Here is a 22128-nt window from a genome sequence, read left to right on the forward strand (position 1 = left end):
ATTATTTTATACTAGACATAAATTAATAACTGAAAGGTCCACTGACTAATCTCGGATAAGAAAGTATAATACATACTCCAATTATTGAAATAAACGCCATCGTGTTGGGATTCAATAGTTCAACATTAATTATGTCAGACATAATATATAATAATATATATATATTATTAATTAATAATATATATATATACTAGTATACTGTCTCAAAATATATATATATATATACTAGTATATATATATATATATATAATTAATAAGTAAGATTATTTTAAAAAGCACACAGTATTCATAAATTAAAATTAAATAATAATATAATAAACTATACTGATAATATTAAATGATATTAATCTAAACGTGTACATAGTGCCACTTATATAATAAGACTAATAGTTCAACCTCATAATCAATTATGCAAAACAGCATATGATATAAGGTATGCAAAAAATATTACAAAATACAAATGCACAATAAAGAGGCACATAAAATATTACAACATAATAATAATAAGAATAATAATAATAAGAATAATAATAATAATAAACTTGATGGTCTCATATATATAATTTCCAGTAATTAATGTGTATTTTTACTCATTTTGAAAATATTCATTTGGAGTGGGAGGATCAAGTCCGAAGTATGTTGAAGTATTGTTCTTGTACATGCATGAATGGGCATTTGTCAACAAACCAGAAACAATGTACAATTTTGCACATGAACTTAGAAGTAGTTTTTGTGTCTTTTTAAAATCGGTGAATTTGAACAGGTTAACAATTTCACCAAATGACCACTCTACACTGATGCGAACCTTGCTCATGGATGCATTGAATGCTTGATGATTGTTGCCTGGGAAAGGAGCCTGTAACTGGGGACGCAAAGGATACGCTGGGTCTCCATAGATACAGAGAACATTACCATCTGGATCATATGATCTGGCCTCCAGTTCTGGCAGCAGCCCGGGCTCGCGCAATATGTAGACATCGTGACTTCTTCCTTCCACGGGTCCAAATAGATGGGCTATGAGTCCATTTGGGGTGGTTACAGCCTGAAACTTGTTGGCATGGATCCTCTTGTGTCCATTGTACATGACTTCCTGGTATATACCTGGTCTGCATATTGGCCTTACCGACGTACCATCGACGAAGCCCCAGCAGTTGCTAAGTGCTCCTCCTTTCTCATGGATAGCATCAGCAACTGTACTTAGATGCGGACTTGACAGCCATGGTTGATCTAAAGATGTTACTAAATGCTGGTGTGTCTGGTATATGAACTCTGTGACCCACTTAAAAGCAAGACACAATTGGGGCACCAACCTAACATAATCCTTGGAAAGGTCCCCATAGCGGCATGGGTATGCATAGTGCTGAAGGCTAATGCACAAGGCCTCCAGTCCACTCATGGTTGATCTATGTCCAGCACGATTCTCTCTGGAATCCGTAATGCGTTTTTAAGAAGGTAGATATTCTTTTTGAACCTGTGTGAAGAAAAAAAAAAATTACAAAATACACATACTATAGTGTATTCAAAGGATTAATCCACTTTCTGGAAAAGCTACATTGACAAATAGTGTATGAGTTACTGTCTATGTAGGCTAATTGATACACCTGTCCCAAAAGGACAAGGCAAAGGAAAAAGGATGTAGGCCTAGACTAAACTAAATGTAAGAATATTGAGCTTTCCTTATATTATAATAACATCATAAGTTAGGCTATGCCTAGGCCTAATAAGTAATAAAATGTCAATAGAATAAAATAAAAAGTACAGGCCTAGCCTATAATATAGGCCGGGCTAGACGCATAGGCCCCCTACCCTAGGCTAGAAGTAGAAGAAGAGAAGTAGGGCCTAGGCTAGGCCTAGTTACAAACCTGAAGTAGCTATTACATTCATCATCATTAAATCTGTCAATATTAAAAAGAGTATCTCCCATACTGAAAATTAGGATTGGTGGGTTAGTCGATGTCAAACAACAAAAGACATTCTTCAATATTTATAACAGCGTCCCGTACACTATGAAGACTCGCCATGTTTACAAAAGAGGATGTCTAGTGTCAGCTTAAATGACGTCACTCATTACCGTTCGTTGGTCATCGAAATGAAGCAGCAAAACTGCGAATGATCAACCGGACAAGTATCAAGGACGGTCACAGTTCATTGCTTTCAGTAGTAGAGTACATCCGTGCTGCTGATGCGAAAGCTCACTATTATTTGTTAGGACGAGAATTCACTATAGTTACTGATCACCAAGCATTAAAATGGCTAAGTAGTTTAAAAGACCCACAAGAACGCCTAACTAGGTGGGCTATGTTTTTATCCCAGTATAGACATACAGCATGCGGATAAGACGAACCACAGAACACGATATTAGCAGTATTGCCAGTGAAACTGAAATTGATGACATGTTTAGATGGTTGGGCAATTATATTATGGACACTGAAAATATTGTAAAAATAAATCAGACTCAGAAGAATTGAACTTTTATTTAAGAGACAATGAAATCGTTAAACTAAGTTAAATTAGGGAATTATTTACAGACAAAGTGATATCGATAAGAAACCACAAATTTTAATTCCTGAATCTTTACGAAATGAAATATTTCGATTAGCTCATAACATACCAGCTTCTGGTCATTTTGGAGTAAAGAAAACCGTAAGTCGAATTGCTGAATTATGCTACTGGTATGGGTTAAAATAATTTGTCACAGTAAAGTGTAAACAATGTATTAGCTGTGCTAAAATTAAGCAAACTAATAGGCGTCATAAAGAAAAATTATCAACCATAAATGTACTTGGGGAGCCTTTTGCCCAAATATCAGCCGATATTTTGTCATTGCCTTTAAGTAGTGAAGGTAATAAGTGTGTTTTAGTGGTGTCTGATTTGTTCACCAAATGGGTTGAAGTTTACCCATTACCTAATCAACTTGCTGAAACAGTAGCAGATAAATTATTACTTGATTATATTTGTAGATACGTTATCGCTAAAACTTTATTGACTGACCAGGTAACTAATTTTGAATCCAAAATTGTTAAATTATTATGTACTAAATTAGGAATAACTAAGTTAAGTACTTCCGCCTATCATCCCTAAACTAATGGTCAAACTGAAAGATATAATAAAACGTTGTGTGGTAGTATTAGTCACTATGTAAGAGAAGATCAAAAAGATTGGGATAAGTGGATTCAGCCTGTAGTATTGGCCTATAGATCTACAGTGCATAGTACTACTAAAGTTTTGCCTTATTTATTAACATTTGGTCGCAATCCTCGTATGCCGTGAATATATTAGTAATTTAAACAACACCATAAAAGGGCATGTAAAAGAAGCTAAAGATAACATAAAATGTTATCAGCATACTCTACCTGACAGAATAACCCTAAGAGGAAAGATTAATGTAGGAGACAAATTATTGATTTAACTAAACATTATGTTAAGAAGGGAATCAGCAAAAAGTTAGCACCACAATTTGATGGACCATATGTCGTAGTGGAAAATAAATGTCCAGATTATGTAATTAAAAAGGGTAGAAAGAGAATTGTAGTTCATGACAATAATTTAAAACGACTTGGCGATGATAAATTTGAATTTGATAGAAATGATATAGACACACGAAACAAACAAAACGAACGATGACGACGCATTGCCAGATTCTGTTATCAATCCTAATGTTAGTGATAATGAACAAGATAATGTCGACATTCCAAACACGAGTCGTTATGGTCGTCCGATAGTAAAACTATTTAATTACGTATTTTAAAAAAAGTCAGTTTACATTATAGTACAAAAATTTGAGAAAATGCACTTTGACATTGATTGTTAAGTATATTGAAGTTGTTTTAAAAGGTTACGTTTTAAGTTTAAGTTTAAAGTATTGTAAGGGTATTTGTTTTGAAGTATTCCAGTTAAAGATATCCATTATGGGAGCAACTAAGTTACTTTAATTGATAGTCACATCAAGGCAGCGAAAATATGGGAACATAACCACAAGGCTAACCTACAGTATGGAACGTTAATGTACATTATATATCGACCTGTTGGTCAGTAATGTGTTTGTGGATAGTGACAGTGATGTATTATCCTTTGTGAGGTCCAACATCTCTAATTAATATGCAGCGGGATGGGTGTGGGTGTGGTTTAGGTGACTATAAGGAAGTATCAGTCGAAGTAGTAAGTCAGTCAGGTTTTAGTATTGAATAAAGTTATCAGTGGAAGTGCAGAGTCTGTTTTAGTCGAATTATTTATGCTGTATAATATGCTACCAAGCATTATGCCCAATCAGGGCAGTTTTATGTTGTTACAGTACCTACTTCTTATTGTTCATTTTGGGTTGGTTTTCCAGTATTGTTCAGAAAAAGAAAATAATGAATCATCACTGTGTTGCATATGGTTGCACTAAACAACTCTGAGTTGCGATCTGATTTGTCATTCCACGCGATACCAGTTAATAACAAACCTATTATTAAACAAATGGTTTGACAATATAAAGAGGAGCAAGAAGCATGTCACTTTAACCACAAATACAAAAGTTTTGCTCAGATTATTTTAAAATATGGGATAACATAAAAAGAAAAACCAAAGCGTAAAACCAAGGCTAAAGGCAGATGCTTTTCCCACATGCATGGACATGCAGGGGTATCAGATTCAGAATCCGAACAACCAGTTGTGAAAGCACGGCGACTACTATGTGAAGACCTGCAGAATGAGGAGACTGCCTCTGAAGGAGAGTGCGACCTCATGTCCGAGAAACAATTGGTAACACCTAGGCAACACAGTATTACGAGGAAGAGTTTGTAGATGATGGACATTACTAAAACATGATACAGAAAATGTTGTGGTACCTGGGGGACTTAGCCTTCCAGACAGTGACTTGTCTACTAAGGACTTGCTGCTATTTATGCAACAAATTCAACAGCAGCAACTAGAACAGCCGGATCATGGATAGACAGGATCAGCAATGTCACAGGCGACATGGAGACACAAGAAAAATATGGAGAAACCTCAGGCTAGGAATGATAGGTTTAAGAGAATAGACAGAATTGAAGGTGGAAAAGGATTGTGGCGTAGTTTCAATGCAGTTAGATGAATCAAAAGTTTCACATTTTCGAGTTGAGTTTGGACATTTGGATGGAATGTTTAGGAACAATCCCCTAAGGAGAGAATTTAAAGTACAAGGCTAAAGTGAAAAATGAAAGGTCAGGAAAGAGTTTGCAAAAAGAAAAGTGGAGGCCAAGTGTAGGCAGAATGGAGAGTTAGATATTTGGGACATAGGTGTAGATAGAATTAAGAAGTATAAGATCAAGGATGAAAACTTGGATCCCCTTTACAACAGTTAGTGCAGACAGAGAAAGAGGATATACAAATAGTCTGTAAAGACGGCATATCATTCAGACAGGTTTTCCTAACTGCCAGTCTGAACCAATAGAACAGTTAGTGGTTCTAAAACCGTGTCGTAAATCTCACATGATATTCCACTGGCAGGTCACATGGGTAGAAAAAGACGTTGGATAGGATCAAACAGATATTCTTTTGGCCTGGAGTTAGAAAGTTGTTTTCTAGAGTAAAGGTGCCTGAAAAATTTTTCCTAACTGCCAGTCTGAACCAATAGAACAGTTAGTGGTTCTAAAACCGTGTCGTAACAGTGTGTTGAAAGTCTCACATGATATTCCACTGGCAAGTCACATGGGTAGAAAAAGACGTTGGATAGGATCAAACAGATATTCTTTTGGCCTGGAGAAAGTTGTTTTCTAGAGTAAAGGTGCCTGAAAAATTTTGACTGATCAAGGATCCAAATTGTTAAGTCAGATTTATCAATTACTGTCGATCACTTTGGTAAACAGTCACCATGTAGAAGCTGAGATAAGGCGACACATTTTTTATTCCTTGTTTCGCGTTCTGATTTTTTTTAAAGATCATCAGAGAAGGCGGAATAAAAATGAAAATAAAATTTTGTTTTCTTATTTAGCAAATAGTTTTGCCAAAAACACCCTGATGGAGAAAATAAAAATAAAATTCTATTGTTGAATGCAAAATGGGATGGTTAAATGCTTCAAATTTATATAATTAGGAAGAAATATACATACTGTATCTTATCTTTGGAGATTTCAAGGCAGCAGAGGGCGTAATAAAAATAAAGAAAAATTTGTATTTCTTTTCAGAAATTTCCATTTTTCATGGTGGCGGGTGCGCTAATAGGCCAAAAATAAAATTTTTATTTTATTCGAAATCATCAATATTCGCATTCGGCGGGTTCGCTAAACATGGTAAAAAACGTCTCGCCTAAGAGGTTAGAAGGTTATATATAGCGTAGTGTAGAAGGTATAAGCCTACCGACTGATGAAGGTACAATAGAGAATGTTCGAGAAGGCGAAGGCTTTCGTATGTAAGAGGATAGGGAGGTTATTGAAACCAGTGTTATGGTGTTGTTTAGACCAGATTCTTGTTAAACCTTTACATGAAATACAAGTATTTGTGGGTTATGTTACAACATTGTTAACGGTGTTTATGTTCTATATGTCAAGTAGGAATTCATGACAATTTGAGCAAATTTGCATATGATGATTTTCGCTATATGATTCATTTAAAACAAAAATTCTGTTGCCTAAAATTTTGTCAAAAGTCTACAGCACGAGTGAAAAAAAATAGGTGGAATTGCATTATGATAGAAATCTAACCAATTAAATGAAGAACACAATTTCATATAGTCTGTCCTATATTTCATAAATGGGATAAGCTGAAAAAATAAATTTCCCCATCACTTTTCCCCAAAAACATTTCATACTTTAAATTTCCCAACCCTTCTCCTCATTACACCAAAATGACAGTCAAATATCGTGACAAATGAAGCCTCTGAGAGTAATTGTTTTGATCTAAAGAATGATGGCATACATCAACTCAATTGACTGAGCTCAAAATATAAATAAATATAAAGCAATAATAAACTCAGTGTTACCAACTGAAAAATAATTCTTTGACCAATTTCTGAAGTAAAATTCTCTTGGCAATTCCTGTTAAAATTTGTAATGTAAATATTGTCTCAATGAGTATTTTATTATTGTTTTTTTTTTTGTTTTTTTTTGTATTTCAGCTTTGCCCCCTGTGACAGATATGAGGCTGTTTTATAACAATGTTTGCCATAAAATTAAATTATGAATTATAGAATTTAAATAGAAAAATTAAATTTAAAATACAGTAGTTTGATTTGATTATAAGCTTCAATGACCTTGTAATAATGTTATAAAAATGTAACGACTAAAGCCTATAAATTCAGAAATTGTTACAGTACTTTAAATCTTTAACTTGCTCTTCAGATAAAAATAAATAAATATTATAAATCAGGTATTATTTAAAAGAATACCTGCATATTGATATTTATATTGCATATACAAATATTGCTTATAAAGAAAAGCCAGTAAACATGGAAATAAAATTAAAAATAGTAATAACAAATTAACTATGAAATAATAACTACAATTGTAAAATTCAACTTTTATAATGTATATTAGTCATTCTTATAGTATATATTGCCACCACCACCTTGATGGGCATCCCATTATGAATGCCCATATAAACACACTGTATATCTCTTATATGTTATAATAGTTTAAAAAAATATAAATTATATTTTTTAATGTAAACTAAATATATTATTAAAAAAATTGTATTTTATAAGCATCATTCCATACTTTCACACATCAGAAATGTCCATTTATACCTTAACTGATGAAATTGTTCTATAATTATTATAGAATAATAATAATAATAATAGTAAAAGCCTATTTACACCGAGCATGACAGCAGCACGTAATAGTGCCAAAAAAGAAAAGAACCTGATCATATTGTATTTTTGTTTAAAATTTCTTGGCAATATACACTGGTATGTGGAATCTAAATTAAAAAATAGCTTGTTTTGGAGTACTGTGCACCCTTTGTCTCCTTTTTTTTTCTCCCCCCTATCTTTTTCTCATTTTATTGGGGGGGGGGGGGGGAAGGAGGGAGATGCCAGTCCCAGGGCTGTGTGGACCCCTCCCAGATCTTAAAAACTTCATCTGCTATTAATAAATGACCTCTTATTATTGGTTAGTTTGAGAATCGACTACAACTAGGACTTTTACTAGTCATAGTAAAACAATGTTTTAGCAATGTTGATTATGAATACAAATTCAGAGGACTAGTTAAAATTCTACAGGTCACCCTCTAATTAAAGACCCCTCCAATTAAAAACCACCTCCAATTTTCTGTGTTCGGAATTTACTGCAGTCGGAATTTACTGTTCCAATTATAGAGCAAAGCTACTAAACACCATGGAAACCCTGGTCCCAAAAGTGGTCTTTAATTGGAGGAAGACCTGTAGTTTGAACATTATTTGTGACCGGCTCTGGCAAAAACCAGCCGTTTGTAGGAAAATTCAAAATTGAGTTTTTGGGGTTTTTAGACTTTGCATGAGTTCTTCTTTAAAACAGTGTTTATTATTTGAGTATTAGCAAAGTTATGAATATTTAATTAATTGGATATCAGCTATGTAAATTTTGAGAAAACAGCTTCCAAAATCAATAGTATATAATTTAGACTTGTATTTTAAAAATAATTTTTATATACTTTTCAGTTAGTTTTAATGATCGATACTTTGCAGAAATGTTCTTGAATATACTTTCTTTTATAAAATGTTCAAAATTCTGATTCTCAAATGTTTTGGGTGCTTGTGGGAAATTAAAAAACAAATGGCAGGTTTTGCCAGAGCGAGTCACATTTTAGAAATATGGGTGTTAGCATAAAATCATTATTTCCAAAAAACTGTAACTCAACAAAAATTATTCTAAACAACAATTCTTTAGTTACTAAGCATGCAGCTAAACTGCAGAACAAACTGTAATGATGCATGCATAATTGTACTTGCTGTACCCTGTGTAAATTGATTGCACTGTAACATAGACAGTTTTTGTCACATGCCTTTGTATCACTCTATGAAACAGGCCTTCAATGAAGTGAAATAATTGCCCACAAATCTGTTGGTGAAATGCAAGACAAAACCTATCTACCAACAGATATTGATGTTAGAGGTTTCACCAACACTCCTCTCTCTGTATGATCTGAGGAAAGTGAATGTGGAAAAGTTGTTAAGATACAACATTATACCATGATGGATGATAGATATCAATTTACTGCATAGACCCTGTCTTAACCATGTAAGTTTACCGGTGCTCTGATGATCCATTTTCAGTTCTGCTGGGTTTGCTTTCACCTAAAGTCTGTTGAGCTGGTTTTTCTTTATAGTCTGCAACAACAGCTTTAGTGGTATCCTTAGCTGTACGCTTAGCAATGGCTTTGAGGCCAAGGTTGTCAATTCTGTAAGCTGCTACCCCAAGGTTACCCACTGTACCAAGGGCGTCATCCGTCAGACGAGCAGCAGCATCTCCATACCTACAGTCAAAAAAGTTCAGATGAAGACAGTGTTAATATCATTATTGAATGAATAAGCCAATTGATTGGTCTAGATGGCTTGCTGCATTGATTAATAACAATAATGAAAGTGTAGTTTTATATAGCGCCGTATCCATCAAATAAGAAGCTCAGGGCGCTTGTTATGTGGACTAGGAACTCGATTAATGTCTTTCCTCGCCACTAAGGGTTCATATGTGTTTGGCTACCCGTTTTTTTTTTTGTTTTTTTTTCGTGATGTAAAATGTGTTTTGTTTGTGTTTTGAATGTGATTAAATTCCTTTTGTAAATTTGCATATTTTTTATAAATAATGAAATCCTGTTCTATGTATTCGTGATGTAAAATGTGTTTTGTTTGTGTTTTGAATGTGATTAAATTGCTTTTGAAAATTTGCATATTTTTATAAATAATGAAATCCTTTTCTATGTAAATAAATATAAATGTGTTGATTGATCCTGTAAACTTTTTTAAATGTTTTATACATTTTTGACTGTTTTATTGTATAATTCAATCATTGTATACTGTGGTTGCCAATAAAGATATTTGATAAAGATATTTGATATTTGAATGATGTACTGGTTCTTTATAGTGCTCATGAGCTAGTGTATATACTGGGTCTACGGTTGATAGTCCTTATCCGAGAAGACTTGTTCTACCACCAGAACCATAGGCGAGCATGCCGTTGTAACCAGCCCAATATTACGGCTGTGGGCTGCAGCGCCCCTGCTAACCACTCAGCCATTTGAATCGATTGGGATATTCAGGCTAAATCAATTCTCATACATTCAATGGGCTCAACCAGTTGCTTGGCAAAGAACAATTTACTCACTTATGATTTACAACATCCACTGTTGCCAGTTGTATACTTTTTGCTAATGCAAATGCTGCTGTCTCTAGGGTGTGATAAACTTGGATAAATCCTGAAAAATATGAAATCAGAAGAATGGTGACCTCAATATCAATAAACAAGCATGTATGTTAATATTATTATTATAATTGCTATTATTATTATTCAGTTCTCTATTCTGTCAGTAACACATCAGTCATTTTTGTCTGCTCCCAAACCATTTATTTGTTTTTCTGTCCTTCTGGTAAGTTCTATAGAACTATAATTCTCTAAAGCTTTCTTTATATTTTGACTTCTTGTAATTCTTTTTTCTCTATACCCACCTTGCAATCCACTAGAGGCTACATGTACTACACCATCCAGTGTCTTGCTCAGCTTGCCATCTTTGCTGTCATCTCCAGATTTCAAATATTTCTCTCCTTGCTGGCGGATATGAGGGGCAACCTCCTCTGCAAGACGTCTACTGATGTAGCACAACCCATCAATTAAAGCTCCGCTGACCTTGAAACAAATATTAAGTACAAGTTTAGAATTTTTTGGATAACACTTTGTAGTGACATACAATACAATAATTGTGTATCCCAGTATTTACAACTCTTCTTTATCAAAAAACAAAACAAACAAAACAAATAACAAATCGCAATAAAATAGAAATGCATTCCTCTTCCAAACAAATTGGTCATTTGGTGATACACCCTGGATTCAACCAGGGTGTATACATTACATACAGTATAAGGACATGATGATGTCATATCACACACAAATAGGCAGATCACAGGTTGACAGTTTTAATCATAAACAAGATCATCCATGATACATAAGCCCACTTGATATTTTAATTGCTTTAGGTTTGTATTTTTATGTGATGTACCTAAAAAAATATGGAATAGCTGCTATGCTTTTATGCATGGGTCAATGTTGAACCATTGTTTGCTCTTGTGAAATGAGTGTCGCTGAAATTGTGAAAATTATGTAATCTGCGAATCTTTTAAGGTCAAAGAATTTAATTGTGACCTGTTTTTTTAAAGTCGTATTGTCATTCGGGAAATCATGACTGCAGTCAACCCTTCTGACAGTTGTCAATTCTGACAACTGTTAATACTTTGCTTCTTATCAAAGGATTTGAATATTTCATCCAACCCAGATGAAGACTTGTGACTATTATCACCTTCTCTTCTCAGTACAATTCCTATCCACTTCTACCTCTTCATCTCACTTCCCAGCTAATATCCTTGCAGTTTGTTGGGCCTTGTGCTTGTGTTGTTATTTGCCTATCTGTGATTACCTGTGGCCATCTGATTTTCAGTATTACTTTTAGGCACTTATATAGGTGTAATTTTTGCCCTACCTGACGTGGAAGTGTACCGAATACTCAGTACATTTGAAAACAACTGCGAAAAAAATCGGAAGTTGTTCTCGGGTGGGACTCGAACCCACGATCTCCAGATCACTAGCCTGGCATTATTCATACCTCTAGACCACCGAGCTTGCGTCTGATGGCCAGGGTTGACTTCGAGTCCAAGTAAGCAGCGGGTACTGCAGTGTTGATAGTAATTGTTATTGTCGTGATGGGATATTAGACAATAACTGGATTTGCGTCAGGAGAAACATGTATAGGTGTAATTTTGCCCTACCTGACGTAAATATTTAATTTCTGCTTGTCTGTTTTATTGATTTTCCCCGCTTTACCGTTTTGGAAAGTTTTACCTTGGTCCCTCTATTTGTTGAGCCAAGTTAATCACATTAACATCCTGTGATTACAAGTTAAATGAGAATGTAATTGGAAAATAGTACAGCAGGTGCCCAAAACACCATACATGAAGGACTCGGATCAAATTTGGTGTTCTCATAACATGACCTACCTTAACAGCTACTCCAGTGGCTGCTCTAGCACACTGCATCCCAGTCTGGTACTTTTCTTCAACTTCAGTAGGCTTGTCGGCAGGTTTTAATCTGGCCTTCATCTTCTTGCTTCCCTTGTCAATGTACTTGACCGTCATCTCTGCCCCTTTTCCAAGTCCCCAACTCAGCCAGACAGCACCTGTAACACAAATCAATACTGGCATTAATGTTATATTAACAATAATACTAGTGGTAATAATAACATTAATAGCATGCAATACAACTATTTGTTCTGTAATTTATAATGAAAACAGAATCGCAACCTCAACTTAAATTCGAACCCAGGGACCCGTCTCTTACAAATCAAATGTCATAACCACACCACAAGTGTGATTTTACTACCGATCTGGTAGCCGTTGAGAACCTTCAATCATTGTTCCTTAGACCATGACAAATCATTCTAGAAATCCTACTCCGGATTGTCACCAAAATTGCATAGTTTTTCTTGGCCATGACAAACCCTTCCAAGGTTTTCAGATTTATAATTTTGTTTAGATATTTAGGGCTGGGACATACAGTTTATATAGGCCACATATCCACACCCTACTCCAAATTGTCACCAAAATTTAATCATTTCTTCCTTCGACCATTACAAACCATTCTAGAGAGTTTTGTTCAGATCCACTTGATAGTTTTTGGTCTGGGATATTACCACTTTAAATGACCCCCAAATTCACACCCAAATCTAGATCGTCACTAAAAATTAATCATTTCTCCCTTGTATTTTCCAGACAGTTGCATTCAGATTCAGTTGATTAGTTTTTGAGATATCTGGTCTGGGACTTTCTCTTTCAATGATTGTCATATCCACAACCTACTCCGGATCATCACCAAATCCAAGTCAGAAATCACTTGTGAAAGTCTGACACATGAAGACCTATATGTAGGCAGGAGGCTGCTATCAAACAAACACATTCTGATCCATTGATCAGATTTTACGATTAAGGTCTGGATGTAATCACTTCATATGAACTCCCCACCGCCCCCACCCCTGTCTCTTATACACATCTATATTTTAATTAACCAAATTCATAACCAAATCTGGATCGTCATCAAAAATCAATGTTGTCTAGTAACTTAACTCTTCAAAAAATTTTTATTCGGATCAGTGTATCAGAGCTCTTTTGAAATATCTAGTGTGGAGTGTTTTTCTTTAAATGGTCGCCACATCCACACCCCACTCCGGATCGTACCAAAACAAAAAAGAAGCTTCAATTCAATGTCAGCAATATTCTGTGAAAATCTGATGCATGTACCTAAATCTGTATGCAGGAGTTTGTTATCAAATAGACAAACACACAAAGTTGAATGGTTTGGTGGTTAAGATGCTTGCCTCCCAATCCCATGAGCCTGGATTCAATTCCTGTGACAGCATGATTTTTTCTCACTACTTCTCTACTCCCTACCTGTAAGTCTCATTAGACTTGTACCCTATTCAAACCCGGTTGCGATGTAATCTGTCGTAAGCAGTTGTAATCCATATTGTTCGCAACCATTCGCAAACTTCTACAGCATTCAGACACCTTTTTACTTTGATACTTTACATCACTAGCAACGATATAGGTCGCCCTGTTTTGTTTGACCTCAGCCAATCAGTGCCTGTGGAATCCGTTGCGATTCCGTGGTAATCGGGAGTAATAAAGATTGTAACAATTGCGAAATCGATTACTTATCGACTACTATTGGCGAGCTTTCAGACACGATTTTACTTTGCGATTGAGTGTCGCAATTGCTACAACCGATTGTGGGAGAACAGTATCTTCTGAACAGGGTACCAGTATAAATAAGAAAAATTCAACTTACTTTAGAAGGTAAATAGTCCCAACGTAACATCTACAAACAAAAAAATTTAAGAAATCTTCCCTACCTACAGCTAGACCCTTGGATATTGAATTACTCCAGCCTGGTGGCCTATGCTCCTCTTCCACCACTTCCTCACTAGAGGCTCTCTTTGATGGACTAGGGTCTTTTACTGAATATTTTGGAGGTGGCGGTCTTGGTGGCACTACTCTGGGCATTTGCACAGTTCCATCTGAATTCTGCTCACATATTGTTGCAAACCTTTTCAGTGTTTGCTCAAATAGGGCCCTGGATGCTCTGTAAACAAATTTAATATTAATAATAATAATAATAACAACAGCAAATATTATACAGTATATTACTATGATCTGTTAAGTATAAGGAATTATCAAACTAAAAATATTTTCAATGTGTTTTTTATTTTTCTGCTTTTTTTGTGTTTTATGTACAAATACAATATATGTCACTCTGGTACATACTGTACTTATACTGTATCTAGATGTGCTTCTTGATATTTATTACTTATTGTAGATAAAACTGTGGAATTGACAATAAAATTAAGAACATTTAAAAATGTAAAAATAAATTAATAGTCCTATCTTACCTATTAACAGTATCTGTGAACATGACACCAACACTTGACCCCTCCTCTGGAGTCATCATATCCAAGAAGATAAAGGCGCCATCATTACTCTTCAACACTGGTGACTGCCCCTTAACCAATGGGTACAGCCAATCAGAAACTTGTAAAAATGCTGGAGGTTGGTTGGAATGCTGTGACCTCACCTCCTCTGTGAACTCATAAATCCTGAGAGAGCTAGGCATACTTGGTGTGCTCACCTGCCCTTTATTGTTTATGAAATAGATCTGTGCACCATCAGCAATACTGAACACTTCATCTGCATTTGCCTCACTTTCTATATAAGATGGTGGCTCTCCCAACTCCACAAGTTCCTCCTCCATTCTTAAATTACTATTTAGGTTCTCCATATCCGATTCTGTAAGACACCTTGAGTTGCCATTTTTTGACACACTTGACGGATTTCCATGCGACTGCTCTAAACTTTCCAAACGAGTTTTCATTTGCTGGAGTGTTTTTTTCATCTTCTTCTGCAGTCTGCATGCTTCGTCCCATTCTATTCCCTGGCAGCTAGGTTCATTAGTTGGAATTTCTAAGCCTTTCATAAGACTTGCCAAACCTTTACTGTAAAAATGCACTGCTTGAGATGTATTGCCTTGTTCATCAAGGGTCAATGCCTTCTGGATGTCTGCATAGGCTGCTGTGTTGTACTTCTTAATGTTTATAATTCTTTTGTCAGTGGTATGACTTGCCTGCTTCTGTCTAGCTCCATGGGGATATTCTGCCATTATAGTAAATCTGAAAAAAGGCAGTGGCGATTGTTACACCAGTCTTAACCTAATTTTTGATTTTCGATTGAATGTTAATTGTTATATGTAGCATAGCATACTGTAGCTACTCTAGAGGCGTATGAATGATGAAGGATGCGATTAGGAAAATAAGATCCAATCAGCATTAGGAAGTTTATTAGCTGTGTGCTGTGGTGTCGGTGTGACACCATATCCTTAAGGCTGAGTCTAGCTCCTAGGCTTTCTAGTCAAAACGACAGTAAACCAAAACGTCAAGAAGTCAAAACGGCAATGACCAAATGGCAATAAGACAAAACAGCAACACTTTTTTACCAGAACGGCAATGGACCAAAACGGCAATAAGTCAAAAAGGCAATAAACCAAAATGGCAACACATCAAGAATTCCGATTCAATGTTTATTTTGGTATACCGTTAGTTCAGTTTATTTCACATCATCAAAATATTCTACAAACAGATGAAATTTGCACAAGGCAGGACAAACAATTACAATAAAAAATGATGCAAGGATGACCTATGAAAGTTTTCTTTAAGAAGTAAAACTTATTTCCAACCAAACATAAAAATATATAACGAATAAATACAGTAAAAATTTAAATAATAAAAAAAAACATTAAATTACAGAAAAATGAGGCATGAGACATTTGTGTCAAAAAAGTAAAAAACGCGAACAAAAATAATATAACAACAAAATAAAAACATAAACATACATATTTCCTGGCGCAGATAATAATGGTAATAAATACGAGGACGACAGCAGCGGATAATAATAATAATAATAGGCCTAGGGTGCACGCGTTAGTTAGCGGCCACGTATGTTATTTTAAACTCTAATTCAAATAAAAAAACATTAAAAGCAGTTGATACAATTCATGTAGAGTTGACCTCAAGTGATGTGAATCCTATACCACAGATGTGTGTGATTGCTATAAATTAGTGGATTTAATTAGGTCAACTTACACTGGAATTTTGATTTAGATTGCGCCAAGCCAGCGTCACTTTGCGGCCACTAGTAAACATACGGTACATACGCATCGTACGTACATAATATTTTCTTTTTGACGACATACGTATCGTACTTTACAACGTTCCTTGTTGTGGACCCATGCCCACCAAATGTTCCTGTGGAGTATTATGGGATGGATACTATGATAAACTATAGAGGGCAGTCAAGTGTAAGGCATGTGACATTTTGAACCTTTAGTATTGTCACTTAACACCTATGGTGACAGTGTTGGTATCCGTTGGTATGTACCCTGTCTCTTATACACCTCTAGATGTGTATAAGAGACAGCACCTGCCCTTTATTGTTTATCAAATTTATTTATATCATTCAGCTAGTTAGAACACAAGGTGTTTCTAGGCCTCCAGTATATTAACGTACATGCTCACGTCGGAGGTGGGCCTTTTCAATGCAACTTGGATCAGAATCTATCCATAATTGATTTTAATTTTTCACACTAAGATACAATTACATAACACATTCTGGTCACGTCGGACAATGGGCCATGCGAACTAAAAATTGGTTACATATTTTTACTCAAGTACAGTATGATTTTATTTTGTGTTTTATCTACGTGATGTACCGCAAGCATTATTATAAATTATTACTAAAGAAAACTGAAGCAGGCCAAATGAAAAAACAGCACTACCAAAACAAAAAGAGAAAATAATATAAGGTGTCAAATAAAAAGTAACATAAAAAGTACAATGCTAAGGCAATAATAATAAATATGCATTGTAAAACTGAATCAAACTTAAATAGTAGGCAATAAACAGCACTACTGAAAATTTTAAAAATGTAAAACGATGTATGTGAAAATAAGGAGTGAATGAAAGAATAATATAATCATCGAAGACTGGATTGAAGTGTCGATCTAAGAGCTGATTTTTTTTAATTTATTTATTTTTTATTTATTTTTTTTTAAGTTTTACTATAAAACGAAATCACATGCTTGTTATTTTGTGCAGTGGTCACATTCCCAATCTAACTCTTCCGTCATGAAATTGGCACCGTCGATACAACAGCATCTCAAAGTGCAATGGAACCACCTGCCACATTCAAATCCAATCCACTTCGTTTTACCCCCATCATCTAGGTATTTTCCCTTACATTTAGCACATACGTTGGTGTCAATTTTTTGTGGCTTTTCCGATATCTTTGCTTTCTTCTTCGCTTCCCTTTCTTCATACGTTTCTGTTTTTGCTCTTCCTCTGCTGCTTTTTTTTTTCTTTAGCTTCTGCATAGGCAATAAATTGCTCTCCACTGAGTGCCTTTGGCATCTCGCTGTAGGTTTTTTCCGATGACGATTGTTTCCTCACCTGCTTCGGAAATCTTAAATGATTTTGAAACACTGACGATACAGCAGGTGAGGGTGTCGATGTCGTCGCACTTGCTTCTGGCACTGCTGCTTATGGCGCGGACTCTGGTGTTGCCGGTGTGGGAACTTCCATTCCCGACATCTCCAATAAAATGGAGGCAGCATCAGCTTGAGTGCTCATGCCAGGAGCATCCGCTTCTTCTGAGTCTAGAGGTTCCTGGGTAAATACCCGTGATGGCTCCACTTTGTTCCTGTCGATAGCATCGATGGTAAAAGGATAGAGTCCAACTTTTCTGAACTCAGAGGAAGCGTTTTTTTTTTGTTGCTGACGCAATCCACGCGTTTTGAAAACTCTAGCAAATGTTTTTTTTCAGAATGGTCTCGCCAGGATTCTGGAATTGATACTCCTGCACTGCTTTCCTCCAAAAACACTTGAGGGAATAATAAACAGATAAATCAAGAGGCTGAAGGATATGACTACAGTGGCTAGGAAAGCAGTACAGGAGTATCTCGTTGTCCCTACAAAATTTGCAAGTTTCGATATATTCAAGTGTGTGGCGGGAAACGGAATATTAGCATTCCTAATGCAAGGGTAGAAGTGGTTGGCCAACCATTCGTGAAACACTTCACTGTCTATCCACCCGTTAGAACTCCTCCCTAGGAAGGAGCCTTCGGGGCACCGGACAGTGGGTTATATACAAATCATTGGCCCGGGAAAACTAGCATTGGTGGAACATAAAACCCGACTGCATTGCAGCAGCCGAGCACCGTAATTTGGGCCTTAGTTGAGTTCGAGACTTGGTAGACATCCTTGGCCCCTAGTTGTGCGATCACTCTTGACGACGTCACGCTGAGTGGAAAGAAAGCGGCCGGCTTTGATGGCCTTTGTGGGGAGCACCTGCGGTATGCAGGTGACCGATTATGTGTACTACTAAGCATCTGTTATAACTCAATGCTAAGTCATGGGCATATAAGTGAAGACATGACAAAAGTGGTTTTAGTTCCAATTATTAAGAGTAAGACGGGGGATGTAACTAGTAGAAACAACCATAGGCCTGTTGCTCTGGCATGTGTTACTAAGGTCCTGGAGTATTTGCTCATTGATCTAGCAGGGGATACTCTTCATAGTAATGATCACCAGTTTGCGTATAAAAGTGGACACTCCACTGAGACGTGTATTTTTGTATTAAAACAGGTACTATAATAGAAACGGAAGTCCTGTATATGCATGCTTTTTGGATTCATGTAAGGCGTTTGATAGGGTAAATCATTCAACCTTGTTTAAAAAACTAATTGATAAGGGAACCAACTATGCTGTGGTACGACTTCTGTCCACATGGTACATGACTCAGAAATTTATTGTTCGGTGGGGGAAAACTTAGTTTAAAATGGAGTTCATCAAGGAGGGATAATGTCCCCCTTTTCTATATAGTTTATACAATGATTCTCTAAGTAAAAGATTGAAAAATTGTTTTATTGGTTGCCAGTTTGATGGTATTATGTTTAATTATTTCAGTTATGCTGATGATATTGTCGCTGTCGGCAGCCGGGCTTCAAGAGTTAATTGATATCTGTGAAGATCATGCGAGCACGCATGACATCTTATTTAATGGTAAAAAGTCTGTGTGCATGTGCTTTTGTCCACATGTAAGAAAGTTGAGCGGTGACCCTGTCACTACTGTAGATTTGGAACAGTTGGAGTATGCTACTTCATTTCTCTACCTTGGTAATGTACTTTCTAGTGATGCAACTGATGATGCTGATAAAGCTCGGCAATATAGGTCACTATGTATGCGGCCAACTCTCTGAAGAGGCGTTTCTATAGGTGTACGGATAGTGTAAAGCGCACGTTGTTTAGAAGTTTTTGTATGAATTTTTATTGTGTAAATATATGGTCTGACTATAAGAGTAAGTCGATAAATTTGCTATAACAATGCTTTAAAGTTATTGCTTGGTAAGCCCGGGGCAAGCAGTGCAAGTGCAATGTTTGTTACGTGCAGGCTACTTTCATTTTACGAATTTGTAAGAAAATCAGTTTATTCTTTTATGAAAAGGATATATGCTTCTGAAAACAGCCTGGTTTAAAGGTGTTGTCAAGTCAGTATTATATTACTCAACTACGTTTTCCAAATGGAATACACTTTTGTATTGAGCAGGTTTTATAACTGCCTACAGTCTGTAATATTATTTATCTTTTCCATTTTTGTATTTGTTATGGAGAAAATTCCGGAATAAAAAAGTTGATTGTTGTTACTACAGTCGGATACAGTCGGATGTACCTGTTAACCACTGTTTGTCGGTGTTTAAAACTGCACGTGAAAGTTGCGATAGTGTTGGTTACTATTTACAGTAGAGAAAATCCGATCAAGAATGACAAAACAAACTAAATATCCACTGGAAAAAATCCCAATATCTGCAGACGGATCCGTTTCGGCCTTCTAGGCCTCATCAGTGCAGCTAGGGTAAAGATGAACGTTATGACCAGCTTGAGCAGGGCCTAGGCTAGCCCGACGCAACTCAACTGCAGCATCGCTAATGAACCGTCAATGCCAAACCAAGACAGTATATAGATACGGCCCAGGTGTGGATGCAAATATTGGAACAAGAGCTATGCGCCTACTTGATTATGGAATGTTATGGGGCGGAAGACTGTTCCAGTAAACACAGAGTATATTTTGTCATTCTTATATATATATATATATACACTGTACACATAGGCCTATGCCTCGTATTATTCAGACGACTACCTTAATGCAGACGTCATTAGCGCCACTGTTAGATATTGTATTCTGTGCGCTATGTTGATTTTCTTGATTAAAACTTTACTTTCATTTACGTCTATAAAACTGACTTATAATAGATGGTTAATTATACTTGATAATAATAAACACTACAATTAATGACGACTGTACGCTTTACAACACTAACGGTGCCGTCATATCACACGATGGATGAAAGAAAAAAGAAAAACTAAGTCTAAAAAAAAGAAATATCGCCACCTACATTTAAATTAGTCATAATTGTGAATACATACTAACCAATCAGATACTTAGATTCTTGCTCGTCAGAACCAGGAAACAAGTTAATTTCAAAAATTAAGCCAGCTAATAACTGTGTACGTCGGAATTGTGAAGAACGCAATTATGGGTGATGGTTTTCAAATTACGCCGTCGGCAATACGTGGCGGGAAAATTCATCCGCGATCGCTGATGAGCCGAATGCGATCAAGGGTGTGGCCTACATTATCTTATTTATTCATCATCATTTATTTATCTTATTTTACCATCTGTAGTTTATAATATCATATGAAACAGCAAAAAAATGTCGGTGGGAAATCGATCAGTCATTCAGTTGATAAAATAAATCATTTATTTAATAATAACCGTGTAAACCCAAAGGCGACATTAATGACATATATTATGTTCAATGAAGGCTACCTTTATGCTTATTTCATATTTAATAAATAACAGAGGATATTAGGAAGCTTTACTCAGCCCATTTAGCCGTTGGGGCATTGTACTGTATTTACAAACACGCACTACATCGAACCATGGAGGTATAAAAAAGAACGAATTTACTACTGGCCGCAAACTAATGCTAAGGCCTAATAACAATAACAACAAATTCAATAATAAAACAATAACAACACAATGTAAAAACAGTAACATTCATCAAATAAATAAAACTTTAAAATACAGGCAAAATAAGGCATCTATACACAATTTTGCTTGTTTGTCGTTTTGTTCGTACTAGGCCTACTACTAATAAAAGTACTTGCCTACTTGCCGTTGCCGTTTTGGTCTGTTGCCGTTTTGGTACTTACCACTACCGTTTTGGTTTATTGCAGTTTTGGTTTTTATTGCCGTTTTGACCTGCCTACACCAAGCCCCTACAGAGCCTAGCCTAGTCCTAGAAGAAGCCTAGGGACTAAGCCTAGGCCCGCCAAGGTAGGCCTAGGATCGGGCCTAGGCCAAGTCTAGCCTAGCCTAGTCTAGGGGAGGGCCTAGGCCAAGTCTAGCCTAGCCTAGCCTAGTCTAGGGGAGGGCCTAGGTAGTAGGTTACTATTTAGGCCTAATCAGTCTCAGCTGCGGATTTATTTTACCCAATGATATTCTCTGTATGAGGAATCTTTTGCAATTAGTGAACGATAGTTCTTTAGAAGTAAGTTAGGTTCGAGAGTTCATTAGCGCCCTGGTTACTTACAGTAATTTCCACTTCTATTCTAGGAATATAATTTTCTTCAGGTTGGCTCACTTGACTCATCATCACAGAAAAGTTGATTGTTGGTGATGATGATGCAGACGATCATGCGTGAACCAAAGAGTATAAATAGAACAAGAGAGCAAAGTCCCGTTCGTAAAAACGTCACGCCTGTGTAGGACGCCCACTAACGGTTGTATATTCTTTTTATTACCCAGTGCAGCGCAGCGCAGCGCGGTAGAAG

At 36.1% G+C, this 22128-nt stretch overlaps 2 protein-coding genes across 2 annotated transcripts; both read right to left on the bottom strand.

Annotated features, from left to right (window-relative positions):
- Positions 1-325: 325 nt before the first annotated feature.
- LOC117111813 lies at positions 326-2841 on the bottom strand. The gene is made up of 2 exons (XM_033254802.1): positions 1863-2841; positions 326-1471 (listed from the first exon to the last, which is right to left on the bottom strand). The coding sequence occupies exon 2, from the start codon at positions 1394-1396 to the stop codon at positions 587-589; it is 810 nt and encodes a 269-aa protein (XP_033110693.1). The 5' UTR covers positions 1397-1471; positions 1863-2841; the 3' UTR covers positions 326-586.
- Positions 2842-8592: 5751 nt separating this feature from the next.
- LOC117111790 (spartin-like) lies at positions 8593-21987 on the bottom strand. Its single transcript, XM_033254782.1, has 7 exons — positions 21787-21987; positions 14581-15354; positions 14044-14273; positions 12137-12315; positions 10598-10775; positions 10257-10347; positions 8593-9408 (listed from the first exon to the last, which is right to left on the bottom strand). Exons 2-7 carry the CDS (start codon positions 15342-15344, stop codon positions 9180-9182), a joined length of 1671 nt encoding a protein of 556 aa, XP_033110673.1. The 5' UTR covers positions 15345-15354; positions 21787-21987; the 3' UTR covers positions 8593-9179.
- Between the last annotated feature and the right edge of the window lie 141 nt (positions 21988-22128).

Source organism: Anneissia japonica, unplaced genomic scaffold, assembly GCF_011630105.1.
Source record: "Anneissia japonica isolate Jap-2015-1 unplaced genomic scaffold, ASM1163010v1 scaffold287758_len931624_cov196, whole genome shotgun sequence".
Classification (NCBI taxonomy): Eukaryota; Metazoa; Echinodermata; class Crinoidea; order Comatulida; family Comatulidae; genus Anneissia; species Anneissia japonica.